At 42.0% G+C, this 22,156-nt stretch overlaps 1 protein-coding gene across 3 annotated transcripts in view; it reads left to right on the top strand.

Moving 5' to 3' along the window:
* The window catches only part of FAM120A (family with sequence similarity 120A), a 50,320-nt gene that overhangs the window by 2,445 nt on the left and 25,719 nt on the right, over positions 1 to 22,156 (top strand). For 2 of the 3 annotated variants that reach the window (XM_033071901.2, XM_033071903.2), the window contains exons 2-8: positions 3,725 to 3,971; positions 9,532 to 9,614; positions 17,772 to 17,900; positions 18,389 to 18,485; positions 19,506 to 19,606; positions 19,891 to 20,174; positions 20,843 to 20,930. In XM_033071901.2, coding sequence (XP_032927792.1) covers positions 3,725 to 3,971; positions 9,532 to 9,614; positions 17,772 to 17,900; positions 18,389 to 18,485; positions 19,506 to 19,606; positions 19,891 to 20,174; positions 20,843 to 20,930 — 1,029 coding nt within the window. The remainder of the gene's footprint in view (positions 1 to 3,724; positions 3,972 to 9,531; positions 9,615 to 17,771; positions 17,901 to 18,388; positions 18,486 to 19,505; positions 19,607 to 19,890; positions 20,175 to 20,842; positions 20,931 to 22,156) is intronic. The other variant, XM_033071902.2, reaches the window with a different exon arrangement.

A 22,156-nucleotide genomic window follows, 5' to 3' on the forward strand; every position in this document is an offset into this window, starting at 1 on the left:
ATGAAGGTCTTTATTTGACCTGTTTGTGGATGCATTATAAATCTTCCTCATTTGTTAATTTATTTGTTACTGAGTCTTAGAGATCGTTAGTAAAAGCAACGAATGGAGTGAAATAAGAATTTTTAAAATTTTAATATATGAAAGTAGTGACTTGGTTTAATGCAACATGGAAATGCATAGTACCCAACAGGAAGACAGCTGTTTTAATATATCAGTGGGAATTTGGTGTTTGCAGTATTTTTGTAGTATGTTGAACTGGCTGTTAGTTTGCTAAGCATTTTCTGTCTCAGACCTGACTCAGGTACATTACATCTGAACCAAATGGCTGCATTTGACAGCAGTATCACTTGTAGCATTTTGTTTACTTTCCAGTACAGCTCCACCATTAGCAGCTCCTTTATGGTTTCTCGGTGACAGGCCTTATTCCTAATCTCTGGAAGTAGTTACGGGAGTGTGAGCAAGGACTCCTTCCTTTTCTGTTATTAAAAAAATACCCCAAACTTGAAAAATCTCAGTAAATACAGCATACCCCAGTTTTGATGAGAAGATTTGTAAGGTGTATATTTGTCCGTCTGGGGTTATCCCTGGGAGCTGGCAGCTCATTATCAGATACTGAGGGGTGTGGGGGGAAAGGTTGTTGCTGTCCACCACTGAGCCACCACTATGCATATCCCAACTGCAGTGGTTGTCTGCGCTGCTCAGCTGTCCTAGGGATGGGAAGGATATCAACAGTCTCTGTTTAGTGCCTCATTTTTTTGAGTTGTCAAGAAACTCGGTGAATAAATCTGGTTGTAATGGATTAATTTTCAGGTTAGGAAGGATATTTCATAGTTATAGTGGTCACGTGGAAAATATGCATCAAAGATACTGCTGAGCTTAAAGCACTTTCCTTCTCTTCTTCTCTTACATGATTCATTATTTTCTAAATCTGCTTTGTTACACCTATCTGTTTTTCTCTAAATCTTCCCTCAGTTTTATTCTCACTCTCACTTCGGTGTAGCCTTCCTAATGGGCACAGAAAAAATGCATCTTGAAAGTGTGATTTTTAAAATCTACCTGTGCATAAGACAGTTGTTAAATTGTAGTGTTTTCTCACTTTGTTTTGAGAAGTTTGTTTTGAGAATACTGATTGACTTTAAATATGAAACTGATTTTCATATTTTTAGGAGCGTTTGAGTCTGGAGTAGGTTTCTGTGTGAAGCTAGGAACTGGCTGTGAATTTAATCCATTTTGGTAATTAGAGAGGAGAAAAAGTAATGTCTTCTATCCAGAACAATTATAAATCACTCACAGATGGTTTCAGCAGGATATAAAAATAACAGGTTCCTCCAGGTTATAACAAATATCCTGCAGGTTCTTAGTTTCATTGTGACCTGGTGTTTTTCATTCTGGGGAGAATAATTCTTAAACGTCTATGCAAAGTAGGTTTACTAAAATTTAAATATTTAGGCAGTGGAGTTCTTAATAACTCCAATACTTAAGAGAGACTGTTTTGTTCTCAGTACTTAAAGGTGCTCCTATGTATTTACTCAGGCAGGATTCTCTCTTTCTGAGCCAGCACCACTAATGTTTACACAAGATTTAGATTTGAAAATTATTCCAACCTCCTAGCTGTGATTTCCACCACGTCCCTCTCCCTGGGTTGCTTTTGAAGCCTGAATGTTCCTGGGTACCTCTGCATTTGTGAGAGCCATGAGATATTTCTCTGACTCCCATCTTGTTAGAGTTTTACGTTGTGGGTTAACTGTACTTTGGTAAATGCAACTCTTTTCTCTGTGGTGGTTCAGTTATTTGAACATGGATTCTGGTATTCCCTGAACGCACAGCAGCTTCGTGCTGGGTTAGAGAGCTCTGTAAAATGGGGAGGGACCTGGAGGCTGTGGAGGTAGAGGAAATAGCTCATAGAAAATCGGAGGAGCTGCACACTGAGCTTCCTCTTGCGTTATCTGCACATCCATGTCACACCTAGTGCTGCAGAAGGAATTCTCACTTGGTTTTTTATAGATCAGAGCTGCTTGTTGTGCATGCAGAGAGGTTGGGTTTGGGAGATATGGGCATAATTTTATTCTATCCACCCTTAATTGAAAAACGTCGGAGGGATTTTTCTAATTTAAAACCTGCGAAGACTGGTGGGTGGGGGTGGGGTGAAGCCTAAGTTACCTTCCTTTAGTTAGGAACTATGTAAATCTGATGTCTTTAAATTTCTCCAAAAATGTTTATAGTTTCTCCCACACCTTTTGCTAGATACAAGCATCATTGTGAGAAAAGTGAGTATATGTATTCTTCTCACAAACAAAGTAAATTTCAAAAACAGTCCACTGAGGAAGTTTCTGAAGAAGTAACATTTTCTGAAAACTATAGGGTGGTAGAATTAGGATTAGGGAGAGTTTAGTGAACTGGTGTTTGTTTGCAGAAAAAGGTGAGGTGCTGGCTGTTCTGCTGCTCAGGATCTGGCTTGAAAAGGAACATCTCATGAAGGTGCATGGGAGAAATAAAATTTGACATTCCTCTCTGGAATACGGTAGTTCAGCATCAGGTTTAGCAAGTGCAGGACATTAATAGGAGAGGAGGAGTCACTGTAAACCTGCTGTGGGTGACTGCAGGGGCTGTAGAGTTTGGGACCTTGTCTCCTGTTCTGCAGAAGAAATAAATAGCCTCACTGGCACTAAGGCTGTAGTTATTCATGCATGCTGTGGAGATTGAAGCTAGTAGTTTTGTACTAGTCTATTTTGGGATAGCTTGCTATCTACATTGTTGTCAAAATGGAATACTCAGTGAGGGTGGGTTATACCAACACCCAGCTTCCAAGGGGATTTCTATATCACGGAATGTGTGTTATGCCTGTGGATAGTAGAAGCATTAGAGATCCAAAGCCCTCAGCTGGCTGTAGTTGAATGTGCCTACATGCACACTGTAGTGTAGCAGTTCTGAAGGTGTGTTGGAATGCACGACTGTAGGTCCTGAACTGTCCTCATGAGACTTTCAGTTTCAGTATAAGCTTCTTGATGAGAAAGGGTTCCTTTTATATTTCCAACATCAGGCATTGGCCCATGTCTCCCTGCATTTCTGTTGAAGTAATCTAATTTTTGTAGCCTAAAATACGTGCTTTGCTAGGCAACAGGAGTGGAGAGGTGAAGTTTGGGCTGAAGACTCAAAGCAGTTTGCACCATCAGATACAGCTGTGCATGAAGGGATAGGCTGAAGGTGGAAAGGAGAAAAAAGTTGGCTTAATACAACAAGATTTGCATTTGAAAAGGCAGATCTCTGTTCATCTGGGGTTGTGTTTGGCCTGTTTAAAAGAGGGCCAAAGAACTTTAAAAAAGGTATCATTGGTTTGCTTGATCATGGGGGGCATCTTCGTGTGCTGAGCTGCTGGAGTACCCACAGCCTCAAGGCTTTCCCCATGAGCTGGTACAGACACTGGAACAGTAATGTCTTCAGAGTTCAAGTGTTTCTGGTAATAAGCAGTTTTTTCAGATGAGTTCACCAGTACATAATGCCACTGTAGCGTGCAGGCTTCCAGAAGTGTGTGCTGTGCTTCTGAGTGCTCCTTATGTCCTGTCTGTATGTGCTGCATCACTGGATTTTTAAAATTACTTTAAAAATATCTTGAGTGTTTTAAATTCACATGTATAGTTTCAGAAAGACGCACTATATCATAAGAGTTGTGATAAATCAGTGCTGCCATTTACACCAAAGTTAATTGCTCTGTCTTCCTCTATAGGTTGCACAGAGCATTGAGGATCATCATCAAGAAGTAATTGCTTTCTGCAGAGAAAAAGGTTTCCATGGTTTGGTTGCATATGACTCCGATTATGCATTGTGCAACATCCCTTACTATTTCAGTGCCCATGCCCTAAAACTGAGCCGGAATGGGAAAAGCCTCACAACAAGCCAATACCTAATGCATGAAGTTGCCAAGCAACTGGACCTGAATCCAAATCGCTTTCCTATTTTTGCTGCTCTTTTAGGTAAGTGAAGATGCTGCTAGTCAGCAGCCTTACGATTTCAGTTTGTATTAACTGTTTTAAAATAATGTGTGTGTAATTTGACAAAGCACCTGCAAAAGGCATCCCTTTGTTTCAGACATTTCTGCTGTGTGAGATGAACTGGACGTGTGAGGTTGCATGCCCAGTTTGTAGAAACCTTTGAGTAATGCAAATTGTGGCTGTCCAGAAAGAAGAGTTGAAAGCAAGGGTTCAGGGGTTCAGCAGAGCTCTACCTATCCAGAATATTCTCTGTGGGTGGGGGAAATCAGGACAGTTGCGGTTCTAGTTTGGGTCCTGTATAGTGTATGAGGTCTAGTTTCAGTGGTACACTTTCCAGACTGGAAGTATGCTTTTGTCCTGAATTCTACCTAAAAATAACACCTATGTAGTGAAGGTGCTTGGTTTGCTGGGGCTTTTTTTCCCCTCAGAAATGAGTTTTGGACAAATATGGCACCATGTCAGGTGAAACAAATATGTTGAGCTATAATTGAGTAAAACTCTGCATTTCTGAAAGCACAAGTGACTGACATTGCACCATTCCATTGGTTTTGGCTGTGTACTTTCTTAGCACCCCTGCTTCTCATGCTCATGAGCTTCTCATACTTAGCAGTATAGGTGGGAATGTCTCCAGTTTCACATTTCTGCTTAAATAGGACAGTTTTAACATACTCTATTTCCATAGCAGTGATAGAGAGTAACTGTCATACTCTCTGACAGAAGAGTGAATTAATTACTGACAAAGTTAACTCCAATGAATAAGATTTATTTACAGTAGCATTCTAAATGCTTTTTGGGAACAGCCATGTTCTTGATCCTGTCATACTGTGCAAATGAATTATGAAAGCTGGATTTTCTTTTTAGTTTCTCACTCACTTTGTTTCAGTATGGGTTCATGATAGAGGAATAAAACTTATTTGAAAGCTCCGAATGAGAGAAGCTTTGTGTTACTGTCTTAAATGCTAATATTTTAGCAGTTTTAATGTGGTTCCCTGTCCAGGAAGGCACCTTCCATGTTAAGAAGGAAAGAACCAATGGATTTTGGTACAGCTATTTGACTAGTTGGAGTTGCTTTTCGTCAGTTGGTGGTTTTTTCTGCACAGGTGTAGGGAGGGAAGACCGAGGGTTGGCTGAGCTGCCATTGCAGGAATTGCATGACAGACTACTATTGCTAGGCTTTGTTTTGGAGTCTATAAATAAGTTGAGGCATGCCAGTTCAGTGAGTAAGAATTACTGCTGGAAAAGCAGTTTCCCTGTTGCAGATATGCTTTATGGACTTCATAGGAAGTGTGGCTTTAAGTGGCCACACAATTTCAGCTGCATGGCCTGCTGGAACTTTGCTTATATCAAACAGTAGGTGAGAAAAGTTCTGATAAAGTTTCTGAAGTCTTTGCAGTTTTATGCAAGAAGCTCTTAGTTGTTTTTCTCTCTTGTCTTTCATGACCTAATATTTTTCAGTGTGTTCTTAGGAGAAAGAAATTGGAGGTAATTTCACGTCATTACTCTAGAGAGATTTGGTTGCTTTCCCTCTTCACTCTCAAATTGCTACAAAGGTTAAAAACACCCAGGTCAACTACAAGTTTATTTCTGAGTATTCCTTTGCATTTCTTGTGTGTGTGTATTCAGTATGAGTAAGCAGAATAGAGTAAAACTCATGGAAATCAGGATTAGAACAGAAGATATTCCAGAGATCTTCCTGTGCTTGGGGCTTTTGTGTTATTTTTATGAGGGAATTTTAGGAACCCTAAGTATTTGGGCTAGAAAGTGATTATATAAGCTGACAATAAACAGATACAGTTTGGCTTAAAGTACAGGCAACATGTTTTAACTTTAGCAACCTTGGTAATATAGTAACTTTTTTTTTAATAGACTAGTAAGTTCCTTATATATATATTGATATAATATAGTTGTTTGTAGCATGGAATATGTTTAAATTTGGGTGGCTCATTTTCTAATCTAAATTTTTATATTTTTGTTGATTATCAGAGGGCTTGTCTGGCTTCACCAATTTTTCTGGCCTTGTTCCTGTGGCCCCTTTGGGTCTTTTTTGATCTGTTAAGTAGAATAAAGGAAAACACAATGGGAAGGAATGAGTGAGCATTGGATGGCATGGGAAGACACGTGAATATTTTCTGGATACAGCAGTATAACTCCCCAATCCTAGTACTTTGTGTAGGAATAAAATAATGTATTCTGAGATAATTACAATTAAGCTGCTGGTTTAATGTTTGCAAATCCAGCAGGCCCAAACCATCACTATAGCTGTGATATCCATATTCAACTTTAGGGCTGCAGATGTATTTCCCTCTATCCAGAAAAACTAAAGTTTCTTGGTGTTCAAATTCTTTCTTGTCAAAGAACTTCAAGAGTTAATTTGGGGAATGCTGAAAAAGGAAGATCATCCTCAAAGTTTGTCTCACACTGAGCAGTTGGAGAGGCCTGAGGAATGATACTAAACTGAGCAGTTAAAAAATTGTTCTATGGCAAGCAATTTGGAATTGAGTTCTGTTCAGGGATAAAGTCTCTATTGAAATATTCCCTCAAAATATTTTTCTGACTGTAGCTACAAGGAAAGCTTCTAAAGATTGCTTTCAGATCAGGCTGTGTGTATGCTGTGGTTGGTTGACTTGGTTTACAGGTTTTTTTTCCTTCTTACAGCTTTTCATCCAAAAGGAGTTTATAGTTGTAGCACTGTAATATAAAGGGTATCCTTGACATGGGTGGTTAAAATGTGGTCTGGATACTGCATCCTCCAAGCATGCTCTTAAAAATTTCTGTTCTAATTGCTGCTGATGTAAACAGCAAGTTGATTTGGGTTATTTCCTAACTTTTAACTCAAATACTTCAGAATAATTTTCAAAAAGAAAAGCAACCCAAGCTTCAGCAAGTAGAAAAATAAACCCAGTGTAAGATACAGGGCTCTAATTCTGTGAACTCTTTAGAAAGGGCAGTGGTTTCAATTAGTATCTAATTGCTTTAAAAAAAAACCTAAGGCATACACTAAAATAAGCCATTAAAATGGGAAAAATCAATATATGTTGAGGTTGTTCAGCCAGGTCAAGAAATACAGGTTGCTTATGTAACGCTGATCTCTTTCCCACTGTGGCAGCACTTTGTAACATGTTTAGTTAGGGAATTCTGTTCTACTCCTCAGGAAAATTTTAGAACTACTAAGATAAGTACAGGCATCACTTATAATTGGACCACAGAAAATACTGCTGCACTTCAATATACATAGTGAGAACTGCCTAAATACTGCCTGTGTGTGTTCTGGGGGGTGAATTAACTGCAATTACAGATGGAGACCAAAAAAAATTGAGGCTTTGGTGGAAAGAAACCCTGACTATTTTAAAAGGTAACATCTGCAGGAGTGATTGTTAGTTATCACATAACTGTCTTGCTTTGGCTACAATAGGTTTTTGCAGGCCTGTACTAGAAAGACTATCTTATCTTACTTTGACCAGATTAGTGAGTGACTGTTATATGCAAACTTGTTGAATCTTTCTGATGTTAGGCTAAAGTTTAGCTCCTAATGAATAATTTCACGATTATAAGCCGCACCATTTTGTCTAAAATTTTGGTCCGAACCCGAAGTGCGGCTTATAATCAGGTGCAGCTTATATACAGACAAAGAATGAAAAGTTGCTGTTTTCGTTTGGAGGACAGGTGTCTGCTGAGAAAGGCAGGAGTTTCTCTTTGAAATGTAAACCCCCTCCCTTCCAATTATTATAATTTTGAAATCAAGGGGCTTTCAGGCAAAAATATGGGAATTAGGAATAACAGTTCTTTCCTAGGGAAATTAAAATAGAAATACAGTACTACAAAGAAACAAACTCCAAACCCTGACAAGTCAGAGTACAACTTGACAACCTGTCAGGCAGGGTGTTGGTAGCAGTCCCATTAAATGGTGACTGCAGTCCTCTTGTAGTGGCAGATGTGATTCAGTTGAAGCAGTGCTCCTGTAGAAGGTGCAGTTTCCCTCCGGAGGTCTAGTGGTGATGTGGAGAAATCCGGTTTTCCTCTGGAGTCCAGTGGAGAAAGGGGCTCCCGTAGTGTCCCAAAACCTCTATTTTTATCTTGGTAAGAAATGTTGGGTTCTTCCCCCTGGCTGGAGCAACTCCCAATGGGATGCAGTAATTTTATCAGTCACACAGTGGGGCTCAATGGGCCATTAGCAGAAAATGACTCGCTGGAGGAAGGATGGGTTGTGAAAAGATAAAGAACAATGCCCTGCCTGGTTTCAATGGATGCCCCATTAGCAGAATATCTCCCCTTGGAGATAAGGATCACTGTCCCCACACTCAACAGATGGTGATAGAATAGATACCTTTTATCACACTCTGTATTTTAACATGCGGCTTATAATCAGGTGTGGCTTATAATCGTGAAATTACTGTAAATAAGTTATAACATCTCCTTGCTGGAGATCTCAGTAGTGGGTGAAGTATTGATCGGACACAAAGACTTCTCACTCTGAGAAGGCATCAGCTTGTCACCAGGCAGGGGACAGCTTTCCTGGCTTTCACAGGGTAAAGAGAATTAAGAGCAAACTAAATGATTTTACAAGCAAAAAGAAAGAAAACAGTTGTTTTAGTATTCAGAGAGGCTTTTCATATTCTTCATGAACAGTGTATTCACTAATTAATAAGCTGTTGCTCTATAAAGCCAGGTATTGAATATATCCTGAAGTTTTTTGCCAGAACTGTGTTAATACATTCTGTTTAGCTCTTTGTAAAGTTTGGGTCCACAGCCACTGAACTCCATCAGAGGTTGATTAGTTATGTCTTTGATTAATACAAATGTTTTAAATGTTTCCTAGTAAGAATTTTTTTTTTAGTGTGATGTGCTTTGGAAAATAAAACAACATAGGTGATCTTCCATTAGGTATGAACAGTGTGGTAAATACAGTCTCTACCTCTGTCCATGAAAACAACAAAATAATTTCCCAGTTCCTTCCCTGCTGCCAGCCCAAGGTCCCGTCTGACCTGGTCAGGTTAGCAAAAGAAACTTCAGGAACTGGGAACCTGTTAAGTGTCACTGGAGTTGCTGGCATTCCTGAAGGTTAGGTGAACCTGGCTGGTGCCTTGCTGCTTGACCCATGCTGCACAGTGGAGCAGAGAGCAGATTCCAGAGACAGCTCCCAGGGATCGGTAACGGCATGTGCTGGGCTGCAGAAAGGCCTTGCCAGCATGTGTCAGGGAGCAGCAGCACGGGTTCTTACTCTGTTGCACCTGCATTGTGGAATCTTTTGAGGATTCCCTGACAGGACACACTGGCATGAGCTGGACCCCATGTTGTGCCTTGTTCCATTGCTGCTGGAGGTGAGCTGGTTCCGTGGAGGAGTACTCCTCACACACAAGTGGCTCTTGCTACAGCAGCAGCATGCTAATTAGGTTTTTCTGAGTAATAGAAAGCTATCTGCAAGTTTAATGTGTTAATCCTCTTGATCAGGAGTTGAGGACTGATTGCAGATTTGTTTGCTGTATGTAGAAACAGTGTGTAATGTTTTACAGTGCACTTAAATGAGTTCTGCATTATGTTCCAGGTAATCATATTCTACCTGATGAAGATTTGGCTTCCTTTCATTGGAGTTTACTTGGTCCAGAACATCCACTAGCTTCACTTAAGGTACAAATTTAGTATAACTAGGAGAAATTAAGCTAAAATCAATGCTACTGGTTAACAAAACCAATGTGATAGCTTAATTGAGAGCAGCTCTGCGAGGCCCTTGTGCTCAGTCACCCTCAGGTGGCCCAGTCCCTGGCTGCAGAGGATGCCTGGGGTCATTGGCCTTACAAGGCTAAACTTAGCCTGCATGATCCCCCTCAGTGTCCTTCAGCTGCGCAAGCCAGAGAGCTCCAGTGTGGTTTGGCTTGCAGAATGCAGCTTCTTGCTCTCCTCTCTCTTAACGAGGAGAGTTTTTTGTTTGATCATGTTCTTCAGCTATGAAAAATAATGAGCTGTATATCTTCCTACCATCATGTTTTATTTTTTTGCCACTTTGGATTTGTGTGTAACAATCCATTTTTGGTATTTAAAGTTTCAATATGCTGGAGAGCAGATTGCACGAGAAAGCTGAAAAGTGGCCTTTGGTAGGTTTTGGGTTGGGGGAGGTGAGACAAGTAAGATGCCTGATGCTCTTAGTTTGCAGTGTGTGTGTTCTGCTGCTTCATCACACTTGCCTTGTGCATCTGCCAAGTAGAGGGCTATAAAAGGGAAACTGGACACATCAGAGAAGGGGATCATAGTGACCTTTCTCTCTGCCACAGCAGATACATCTATTTGATTTTCTCCTAAGGTGTACTGTGTAGCAAATAATCTGCTTTTTGTAAATTCTGTCAGTCTGTTTTGTTATCTCTGCAGCAAAAATAGGTGGGTTTTTTCCCCTTCTGTTCTGAAAGTTTATGAAACCTTGAAAACTTGTTTTGCCTAAGGTAGAATTTAAGACCAGGTTCCAGATTTTCAGCAGAATTTTTAAGGCTTGCACATGCATTGCTTAGTGAACAGCTCTGACATTTGATGTTACACTCATCTCTATTTTGCTGCCGCTCTGGTGTTTAGAAAGGTAAGTTTTGCACATTCCAGTGGCAAAACAAAACCTGCATGCATGTTTGCTACTTCCTTGTAAAATTTGAGGTGAAAAAATAAGTGAGTGTGCCTGTATTTTCATTTTTTACTAAAGAGATTAAAATGTAGGGCTTCTTGCCAAGTGGTTGATGAACTTTCTGGTGATTCTTTTCCGTGGTCTACCCTGAGTAGACTTGTTTGTCAGCCAGGTCAAATTAGACCACCTAGACCTCCTGGAAAGCCCTCTAAATTTATACTGAATTACTTGAATGAAAATTAGGTATTTGTCATCTTCGCATCTAGCTGTACCTGTACAGTGGAAATGCCAACTGGACTTTGTAGCTGGCATCCCAATGAAGTGAAGCATGTACCCTCAGAGCATCCTGGCCTGCTATAGGCAGTCCTCCCTGATGGATTTTATCTGTTGGCCAATGTGATTAGATATGAAAGCAGTTCCCATTTGGCTATTAAAGGTTCTGTGAAAACTGCACTGTTAGCAGTGCAGAGCCCCAGATGAGTGCCTTGACTGAGGAAAAGCTAGCACAACACAAGATTTGTTGAATTTCACGGCAGCTTGCTGGCCATTAGTTCGGTGCACAGCCCCAAACAGCTCAGCACCTCTGTCTCCTACCTGGCAGTAGTGTCAGGTGGAAGGACACATCTGCACGTTTGTTTCAGCTTTGATTTTACGATGCTCATTGTTTTAAATGATGGCTTCTTTCAGGGGCTCATTAATTGAGTTTAATTTCATTGACATGCCAGTGTGTCAGTAATGTCAGCACAGCTCTGTGTAGGGACTTCTTCAGTGTATATGTGCACAAAGCAATATTACTTGTAAATTTTATGAATGCTTAAAAAACCATTTCTATTAACCACGAGGCTGATAGCGAGGAGTAATTTCAGAAGAGTCCCAAAAAGCACATAGAAAACACATGAAGCACATGAAACATAGAAATGGGGGGAAGTTGTTGTGTTTCCCCAGGATGTCCTTCCTGGGCTGTGCTTACAAACTTCGTTTTGTTGTGTCTATTTAGAGTCACAACTGAGTGTTCTCCATGCTTGGGAACCAAGGGCTTTAATCCCACACCTCTTTCAACTCAGGATTTAGAAAGCTTTTCCTCATTGTGTAAAGATTTTAATCTTTTGTCTTTAACACAGTATGGCTTTGAGTATCAAAATGGACAGATTCTGTTCCAGTGGCTGGATTTGTTGCTTTTTAGGAAGAACTGTGACAGTTAATAAAGTACAATTTATTTCCTGCATTCTCTTTCAATCTTTTATTATGCTGGAGCAAAATAGATACTGTTCTGAACAGAAGCTTTGCCAACTCACCAGTGAAAAAGGGTAACTTAAAAAAGAAATTACAGTAAATTCACGAATACAAGCCGCACTGAGTATAAGCCGCATCTCTGGGTGTTGGCAAATATTTCGGTTTTTGTCCATAGATAAACCGCACCCGAATATAAGCCGCTCTGTCGTTCGCAGCGAGGACCCGCGTGCAATTAGTAACAGAACCGCGGGAGGGCGGGGTTTACTGGCTGAGCTAAGGCTGTGCAGGCTCGGCCCGCTAGGGGCCGCTGACGGGGCAAGGTGGCCCAGCCCGGTGCTGCCGCTCGGGGCCGGCCGCCGCTGCCACTGGGCTCGGTCACCCCGGGTCGGCGCTGCCCCGCGGTGGCAGGCAGGGACGGAGCTTCCCCCGCTCCTATGGCAGCGGCGGCGGGCGGGGACGGAGCTTTCCCGCGCCCGTGGCGCCAGCGGCGGGCGCGGACAAAGCACCCCGCCTCCTCCCCGAGCCGCGGCAATGGCGGCGCGTGCTTCCCGCCCCCCCCCCCGAGCCGCGGCAATGGCGGCGCGGGGCTCCCGCCGGCTCCCCGAGACGCGGCAATGGCGGCGCCCCCCCCCACGTCGGCTCCCCGGGCCACGGCAATGGCAGCGCGGCCCCCCCGCGTCCTCCCCGAGCCGCGGCAATGGCGGCGCGGCCCCCCCGTCGGCTCCCGGGGCCGCGGCAATGGCAGCGCCCCCCCCGTCGGCTCCCCGAGCCGCGGCAATGGCGGCACCCCCCCCCCCGTCGGCTCCCGGGGCCGCGGCAATGGCGGCGCCCCCCCCACCTCTCCTCCCCGGGCCGCGGCAATGGCGGCGCCCCCCCCCCCCCCCCTCCTCCCCTGGGCTGCGGCAGAGGAGGGAAGAAGAGAGCTCTCCCGCCTCTCTCCCCGCCCCCCGTGCTGCCTGCAGGGAGCCAGGGCGACACGGTAACACTGTAACAATTGCGAAATGCCGGCTTTTACTGGCCGGTGCTTGGCTCGGCACTCTGGCTGGCACGTCTGGGGTTGTAAATGTCAGAAAATTATTAATATATTAGCCGCACCCGACTATTAGCCGCACTTCCGGGTTTCCACCAAAATTTTTGTCAAATTGCTGCGGCTTGTATTCGTGAAATTACTGTACCAGCTTTGCTGGTGGAAATTGCTGGGTCTCCCCTGGAAGTCACCATGGGGAGTTGAAAAAAGCAAACCAGAGGAACCCCTACCTCTATTTTAATTGGAGGGGTGTTCATCCAGAAACAGCTGAGTAGAAATGGGAAGATGGGAGGAAAACGGAAAACCTGACTGAATAATCTGTACCTAACATCTGGAAGGAAGTGAACACGTGAGTCAGGACAAGGTCTCTATGTGCTGGATGAAACACCTTTCAGGAGACACCAACAATCCTGTCAGCTCAGCAGAACTGGGAACATTCCATGGCCAAATTTAAGTGAAGAGATATGAATTGCTGTTGCTGCAACAGGGAGAAAGAATTAAAAGCCAGCTCTGTGACCTGTTGTGAGTCAGTATCTCATCTGTCCAAATGTCCCTGTGGAAAAATCTGGAATATGCAAGTTAGGCTTCTTCTCTGAATCTCTCTAGGAAATTACTGTCTTACTTTGTTGGCTTCAGAGGGTGTTTGCCAGTGGGAGACTAATAGGTGAAGTGGGTGCTTAGGTAATTTGCTACTGCTCATTTGACAAAGGCGACACTATTAAGATGCACTTTGAGTAAGTGCCTTGTTGTTTGTGGGGCTTTTTGATGCTAAGGGTCATCATCATGCAGGTCAGAGAGGACCTCGGGAAGTCATCTAGTACAGTCTCCTGTGAAAAGTGTGGTCAGCTTGAGGTCAGAGTGGATTGCTCAGGGCACTGCCTAGACTAGTCTTGAAAATCTCCAAGTGTGGAGACTGCACAGCCTGTCTGGGCAGCCTGCCCTGTGGTTTGATGGTCTTGATGATGAAGATGTTTTGGCTTGTGTGCAGTCTGAGCCCTTCTTGTTTCAGGCTATATCTGGTGTCTTGTGCTCTTGCACAGCCTACTGCTGTGAAGAACTTGGCTCCCTGTGCTCAGTTACCTTTCTGCGGATAGTGGAATGCTGTATTTGCAAAGCCTTGTCTTTGCCATGCTGGATAAGGCCCATTTCCTTGGCCCTTTCTTTCCAGAGCAGTTGCTCCTGACTCTTTGACCATCTGGATGGCCTGCAGAACCAGCTCAGCTGTTTGTGACATGCCCCAGACAGAGTGCAGTGCTCTGGAGTGGATCTGCTGTGCGCTGAGGAATGGGATCCCTGGGTGTGCCAGGGTGCACCCCCTGGCTCCTGTTCAGTCTGCTGTGTCTTCCAGCCCCAGGTCCCTTTTGGCGCACCTGCAGCCTGTGGAGTAGCTAGCCGTTATTCCAGCCCAGGTGCAAGGCTTCACTTTTATAGCTGTAGAATTTCTGAAGGCTCCTGTTGGCTCATCCCTATGGCTTGTCAGGGAGTTCTGGATGGCAGCCCAGCCCTCAGGTTTGGAGTGGGCTGTCCACAGGTCTCAGTGAAGTCTGTCTCTATAACATCTTTGGCTTGTGCTTCTGCTCTCTCCTTTGCTTTCTGACATAATTCGTGTTCTTCAGCCTTTTTGCTCTCCAATGGAAAAAAAATGTTCCCTGCATGTTGCTTTACAGCAACCAAATGTTCGAGGTCTCTTTTTTAATGGTTTGAAAATGAAACTGAACCAATTACCTGTTTCCAGCAGGCACAGCTTTAAATGTGGTGTTGATTAGTCTCTGCAGGCTTTGCTTCCTGAAGACAGTGGGCAGCTGGGGTGTTCCCAGAGTTGGGGAACTTTTCCCAAGTGTAGCTTAGGTACCTTCTACATTATCCTGATCATCCTGTGGAGTTCTGCTTATGAGTCTGTTCTCTTGCAAAAAAGCATTTTTGCAAGTTTATTTTGTCAAACCCAAGACATTTTTATCTTGTTGCTTATGTGTTTGTAATATTATTCGGCCTCTCATTCTGATAAATACCCAATAGAATTCATTGCCTTTTTCCACTTAGTCTTTTCAGAGTGCACAAATAGGTGTCTTGCGATTTTTGTCAGTGCTCTGTCACAAACTGAAGGAGTCCTTTTACAAGTAGCAAAGAAACTGGGCCATTTAAGGCGTAACCTGATTGCCTGCAAGTATCGGCCCTATCCCCATGTTTGCCTTCTAAAATTGATTTTTGGTGGTGTTGCTTGTCTGGAACTCTTCTCTAGAGAATATGGGGGCAAAGTTAGCTCTTCTAATAAGAAATCGGTGAAACATTTTTCTCTAAAATGCTCTGTGTGACACTGAAACTGAGTTTGAACCACCAACACATGTTCTGTAAATTCCACTGCAAGTCTGAATTTTTCCTATCCCTAACATGCATTAAGACTTAGTTTGTATTTTAGTGCATACAGGAATAGAAACATTCTTTATGATTTAGTATAGGATCTATAGTTTTGAGCTTCTGGAAAGTTCTGAAGTTAATAGGAAGATAATTTCTTCTTTAATATCAGGAAAGTACATCTTACTTCACCATTTTCATTTCAGAGTCTCATGTAGCACAGGTCACAGTACTCTCAGTTTTGAGATGTTCTCACATCTGCACTGGATGTCTTTGAAACAGAAGAAAGTACGAATATGTGATATGTCTCTAGATTTGTAAAACATACTTCCAGAAGGTCTCAGTTCAAGATTTAAGAGTATGCTCTAGTGAGATCTTGAGGCTGTTTACAGGCAGCTAAATGGGAGCAATATGCAAAGTGAGCCCTTGATAGGCCTCATTTGGGCTTCAAACTCCCAGGGCCTGAGCTGGCTGTTAGTGCCAGAGTGATGTGCTGTCTTCTTGTGATGCTGCCTTTAAATGGTTTATTCAGTATTGCCATGATTGAGATCACATAAATTAACAGGAGATTGCTTACTCCTGTCATCCACTGTGTTTCCAAGCAGAGATTGCAGGAACACTAAGGGAGCAGTGCAGGGTTTCTGCAAGAGCACTGCAGGAGCACATCCAGCATGACACAGCCATGGAATGATTCAGCTGTTTTAGAGATGGGTAATTGTTACACATATGAGGAAAATGGGAGGTGTTCAGCAACTGACTTGTATTACCATGGAGAAGAAAATCTATTCCTTCTTCTGGCAAAATGTGGGCAAAATCTCATCACCAATATTTGTGACTCTAAGCTTACATGTGAGTGTGATCTATATTTAGTATCGTTGTCTGCATTTAGAGTGCACACTAGTGTAAACTTAGATTTTAGTATCTGAGATAGAAATAATTACCCTGCTACTGACTGCACTAAACAAAACTGTTCGTAACAGTTCACTTTTCACAAGGGCATGGACTGACAGCACATGGGGGGAATGGTCTTAACCTGAAGAGAAGGGCAGGTTTAGGTTATTATTAGAAATTAATTCTTCTCTGTGAGGCTGGGGAGAACCTGGCACAGGGTGCCCAGAGCAGCTGTGGCTGCAGGGGATCCCTGGGAGTGTCCAAGGCCAGATTGGATGGGTCTTGGAGCAACCTGGGCTAGTGGAAGGTCCCTGGCTATGGCAGGGGATAGAGCTGGATGGATTTTAAGGTCCCTTAACCGTTCTGTTTCTATGTTTAATTTAGGCTTATAAAGTATAGAACTCATCTCTGGTAGAGAACGACCAGATACAGAATGAATATCCTGACATTTATCAAAAGTAGACATTAGGAGAAGGAGATTAATAAAAATGGGTATCTGGCTAAAATTCCATGGTCTAAATATGAAGACAGCAGTGTAAGAAATCACATAATGAGTTAGATCAGATAAGGGCAGGAAAGAAAATAATCACTTGTGGTAGACCCCATATAAAATGAAAAGGAGTTGTGGTACTGGTTTTAAATTTGAAAAGATAAAACTAACAAAGTTGAATCAGAATTTTGCATAAATGATTTTGACAAGACTAAATTGCACTATTTTCAAGTAAAATATATCTCTGTGTAGAATACAGTAAGGATGCATAAAGTTCTTTCAAATTTTTTTTTGTATCTTAAAAATAGAACTGCTAAACCATAGTAGTGATCTCTCAGGTTCTGAATAACTGAATTTTGCAAACAGATTAAAAGATGTTAAAAGCAAAAACCTAGCTGCCCCTATAGGCCCAGGCAGAGTGCTTCAGAATTGCACAGAGGTTCCTGCCAGAATTTTTAGAAATTGCTCAGGCTTCTTCTAGAATGTAGAACACGTGTTTGGAGACCTCGTTCCTGGCCCTGTGAGCCTGTGCAGCACTTGGGATGGGAGCAGAAGCTGCTGGTGATTGAGGAGTTCTTTAGATCCAACTGGCAGCACTGCTCCCTGCCTGGAATTCTGCAAAGATCCAGGATGGTTCTTTGGCCTGAAGCTTCTGTACCCCTTGTAGGATTACACTGGGCACGTAGGAGCAGCCATTCCTGTAATCATAGGCCAAGTCATAATTTATTTTCAGGAGTAACCAGTTGAATGCTGAGGTGGAAGTCCTGGGTTTCCAGTGTGTCTTTTTCATCAATTCTTCTATCACTTTACACTCAGAAAATAAACGGTGTCAAAGTATTTCCTGGCATATATATATGTGAGTGTATGATGAAGATCATGGTGTGTGATGAATTAGATGAAACATTTTGTACTGGAGGAAATGTGCAACTAGAAGGCAGTAAAAGAATCAGCATTGTTGACCTTGTTTGTTGTTGGAGCTGGCTTACATCAGGATGAGGTTTCACGTATGTATAAATACATTTTAATTCTGTGACACATTGTTTAAGGTGCAGTCTTAAAAACAAAGCGAAAGGCCCAGAAAAAGTTAGATAGAACTTATGGGAACAGGGAGTTTGTTGCAGATACTGCCAGTAGAGGGGAGTTCAGCTGCGTGCCTATTCCCTGCTCACCTGCTGTGTTTGTTCACAGGTACGTGCTCACCAGTTAGTTTTACCGCCGTGTGACGTAGTGATCAAAGCCGTAGCCGACTACGTCCGCAACATTCAGGACACCACTGATTTGGATGCCATAGCAAAAGATGTTTTTCAGCATTCACAGGTGAAGTATAAAGCCAAATATTGTCTTGTTTTCTTTTTCTAAAATCAATTTTACTGTAGATTTGTGTTGGAAGAATTTCACTTGATAAAATAGTGATTTGATCAGTTGATAAAATGAATCTGTTGATATTGCAGTAACTCAGCTGTCCTAATTTTATGTTCCGTGCTTTTTGGGGGTGAAAAATAAACCTGTGTTTTCCCTCAGCACTGTAAATTCATGATAACCAGAGGAGTTTGTAGCCTAACTATATTCACTGCCTTTGAGAATCAGCTGTACATGGAGGCTGAATGTTTAAACTTTACCCTTACATGGGTTGTTGTAACATTTCTTGTACTGGAGCAGTGCTGCAGCCGTGGAGGGTCCATAGGCATTAATTCTGAGATATGGTGTACATTCTGAGATATGGTGTACATTAACTATTGTACAGCTGACCTACAGGTGACAAATCTGGATGTGCTTCTGATGGATTTTTTTTTTTATTATTTTAGTCTAGAACAGATGACAAAGTTACCCGGTTTAAGAGAGCAGTTGCTTATTACTCGGCAACTAATAAACCTATGCCATTTCATCCACCACATTACCTAGGTAAGTAATGACAGTAACCAGGCTTTTTGTTTTAAACAAAACCTGGGCTAACCCTAAATCAGAAATTATATTGGTGGCAGCCTTTTAGAAAGATGTTTATATCTTCGGACAATTCTCATTGGGCTGTCAAGATGAGGTTTCAGAAGAAGGTTTTCATAGGATATGTGCTGAGGATGTGTTCTTGTCCTAGAAGAGGACAACCTGGATTACTTTTCTTCTTGGCTGTTGCAGCATGCATTCTGGTATTGGGACTCTTGAGAGAATGATGCTGGGAACAACTGAAGTCTGGTGTCCACTTGCTATTTCTACTCATTAAAACGTATTTACTGTTTCTCACTGGCCTTGATGGCATGTTTTAGAAATCCCTTCATAGTCTTTGATTTTTTGGTGTCATAATAAACCTGCTCAAATTGCAGCCACACATTGTTGCAGTGTTGCAGATTATTCTCAAGGCTTAAAAATTAAAATGTGTGATCACAGGATTTCCTACTCATGCCCCAGTCTTAACACTAAAATGTCATTTTAGCTGAAATTTTCTGAAGATTTTTCGTTACCATACTGGTACACTGACACATTTCTCCTGCTCTTTTTGAGGGTGCAGGGTGTTATTATTTACATCCAAAGATCTGCATTAAGGGGTTTAGAGGCTACTCTACTCTAGGTCAAATATTCAAAATGCCAGCATTCTGTATCTGCGTGACATTGACAGTGTCTCCATTACTAAGCTGCCTTTGATTCCCAGATAGAATAGAAATGTGCAGCAATGAGATACAAAGACCTGAAAGAAGGTGAGACACATAAAATACACTTCACAAGCTACAAAGTATTTTTATTGTAAAGTAAAAATTAATCAAAGCGACAAAGGCATAGGAGGAAACAGTAATACTAACAGAACAAGAATAAATAAACCAAAGAAGCAAAAGGACAAACAGGGTAACATTTGTGTCAAATACTGAGTGTTTTCATGAGTGCTTGGTTTTTTCTCTTTTTTTTTTTTTCCCCTTCTCCCCTGCAATACAGCAGCCAGACCAAATCAGTTTGGTATGCCTGGGATAGTGCCACCATATGTTCCTTCTCAGATGCTTAACATTCCACAGACCTCACTACAAGCAAAACCTGTGGTAAGTACGGCTTCTGCCCTGCTCCTTGGGAGAGGCCTGCTGTGCTCAGCAAACTGGAATCCAGGTGGGAAAGGTGTAGCCAACTTTTTCAGTCTGGATAGTCACTGACTGAATTTTAAATCTGGAACTAAAGTGATGCTGCAGACTGGTGGAACAGTTTTTGTGCTCAAGATGGATGAGTTTTAATACGTACATTTGGAAAAGACCACTTGATTAAAGAATATATTTTGTTTTAAAAGCAAAACCTTAGCTGTCTTCACTCAAGAGAGATCCCTTTATTTTAGGCCCAGCAGATGCCCGGTCAGGGTGGGGCCCAAGGCCAGGGTCCATACCCATACAGCCTCTCTGAGCCAGCCATCACCTTGGAAACAGGTGGAAAAAGTCTGTCTGAGCAGAACAATTACAGTAACATTCCTCACGAAGGAAAACACACACCACTGTATGAACGGTCTTCTCCAATAAATCCAGCCCAGAGCGGGAGCCCTAACCATGTGGATTCAACCTATTTTCCTGCCTCTTCTACATCTTCGTCCTCTGACAATGATGAAGGCAATGGGGGTGCAGTGAAGTAAGTTTCTCATGAGGATGTTCTCTTACTCATCTTCTGTTAAAATAAATTTACTTTCAAAATCGTTTATCTGTGTCCTGAAAGTAAAAATCGTAGAATCAATCATAGAATACACCGAGCTGAAAGAAACTCACAAGCATCGTTGAAGTCTAACTCCTGTCAGAGTTGGAGTTTGCAGAAATCTGCAAATTAGCGGTATGCTAGACCTTAAAAGATAGTTTTGAGTCACTAGGTCTGCAGGCGTGTATGGTTCAATCTCATCACCTTAAGCAGGAATACAAAACCAAATAGTGTTGGGTGTTTTTCCTCTTCTGCCCATATGTTTTATTGAGAGAGTGAGGTTTTGGTAAATGTCATAAAGCCTTCTAGTTGTTTACTTTGAATAAAAAATACTCCAACTTCACAGTATAATTCATTGCAATTTCAGAATCTAAAATGTACAAAACTTCACAGAACTTGTAGTGTTTACATGTCCTAAATTTGGGTGTAATATACTGTGAATATCAGAATTTTTTTTCAAGACTCCTACAAATGGACATTTTTAATAGAAAGCATACCTTAAAATCAGAGTATCTTGCCCAAAATTCCAGTCACAGACACCAAGGATTTATTTCACTGTCTCTCAAACTGCATTTTAGTTTGATGTTTTTCTTTCTGTTGTCCTTCAGCCATGTCAGTGGGAACAAAATAGGCTGGGAAAAGCCAGGAACCCAGTCAGAAGGTCAGACACGTGGAGAGCTGGGAGACCAAACAAAGGTATTTCCTAAATTCCAGACATCACATTTTATTACTTTGTATTAAAGCTTTACAGCAAACTCGGAGGAGGATTTTCAATATTGATCCATAGTATTTAGTGCAAACCTGTACACTTTGTGAATTACGAAACAACAACGTAAGAGTATGGGAGGAAGTTTTCCAAGGACATTGTAGCATAAAACCAGGCATGAAATAGGATGTTTTAGAAAATACTAGATACAAACCAGGAACAAATCAATAACCTTGTTTGGCCCTTAGTCAACAATCGCACCCTCAGATGTTGCTCTCTAGGTTTCCAGTAGTGCATGTTGGATTTTTAGGAAGGAGTGACAGTCTGAGTGTCCGTGGAGTCAGAGTCCATGTCCTGTAACTCACAGTGCAGTAAGCACAGCTCTGATACCATCTGTGTTAGCCACAGGCCACTGCAGGTGTATTAGAGCTCAGCTGAGGAGTTAAAAGTCCTTTACAACTGCATGATAGGAATTTCACATAATGCTTGTTAAAGTGTAGCTCCATGGGGCCAGTTAGTGTTGCTACATTACTAGGTAAGGATGGGCTAGATACGCACTTGATAAAGATTTATCAGTACTAAATTTGAGGTTTCAAACCACATTCAAATCAAGAACATGATGGTGTCTATTCCATGTGTGATCTATGTTTTGAAAGTATGTTCAAAGCATTTGCACTTAATATATCTCTGCCTTGATGGTGGAGCTGTACACCAACTGTTAACTCTGTCAAAAAACCCTGATCTTGAGTTAGTTACACTGTGAGCAGTCAGAACAGTTTCCTTGTACTTTTGGCATAGAAATTCCAGTAAACTTGGGCTTTTGTGCTTAAAATATCAAGTGGATGATTTCATCCATCAACAGTTATTATTTCTGCAGACTGCACCTGTAGGATAGCTGTGTCTGCTTGGGGATTAGTCACCGTATGCAAATGCTAATTTGACCTATTACGTTCCTTTCTTCTCTACTGGGCCAGGCTCTGTGTGCAGCAGCCCTGTGGGTCACCCAGCCCTGGGTGTGTCCTTTCCCATAGACACACTGAGCCAAAGCTGAACGAGCACTCACTAAACTTTCCAAGAGATGTATGCACAGGCTGACTCAAATATATCCAGTTTAATGTATTAATGTTCCTGAGCTTTACTTGCCTGTTTTTTTTTTTTTTTTTAATTATCAAACCACTTTGTCAGCCTTCATTAGCAGGAGAAGGCAGAAGTGTAT

Source organism: Catharus ustulatus, chromosome 13 (genome assembly GCF_009819885.2).
Source record: "Catharus ustulatus isolate bCatUst1 chromosome 13, bCatUst1.pri.v2, whole genome shotgun sequence".
In the NCBI taxonomy this organism is placed as follows: Eukaryota; Metazoa; Chordata; class Aves; order Passeriformes; family Turdidae; genus Catharus; species Catharus ustulatus.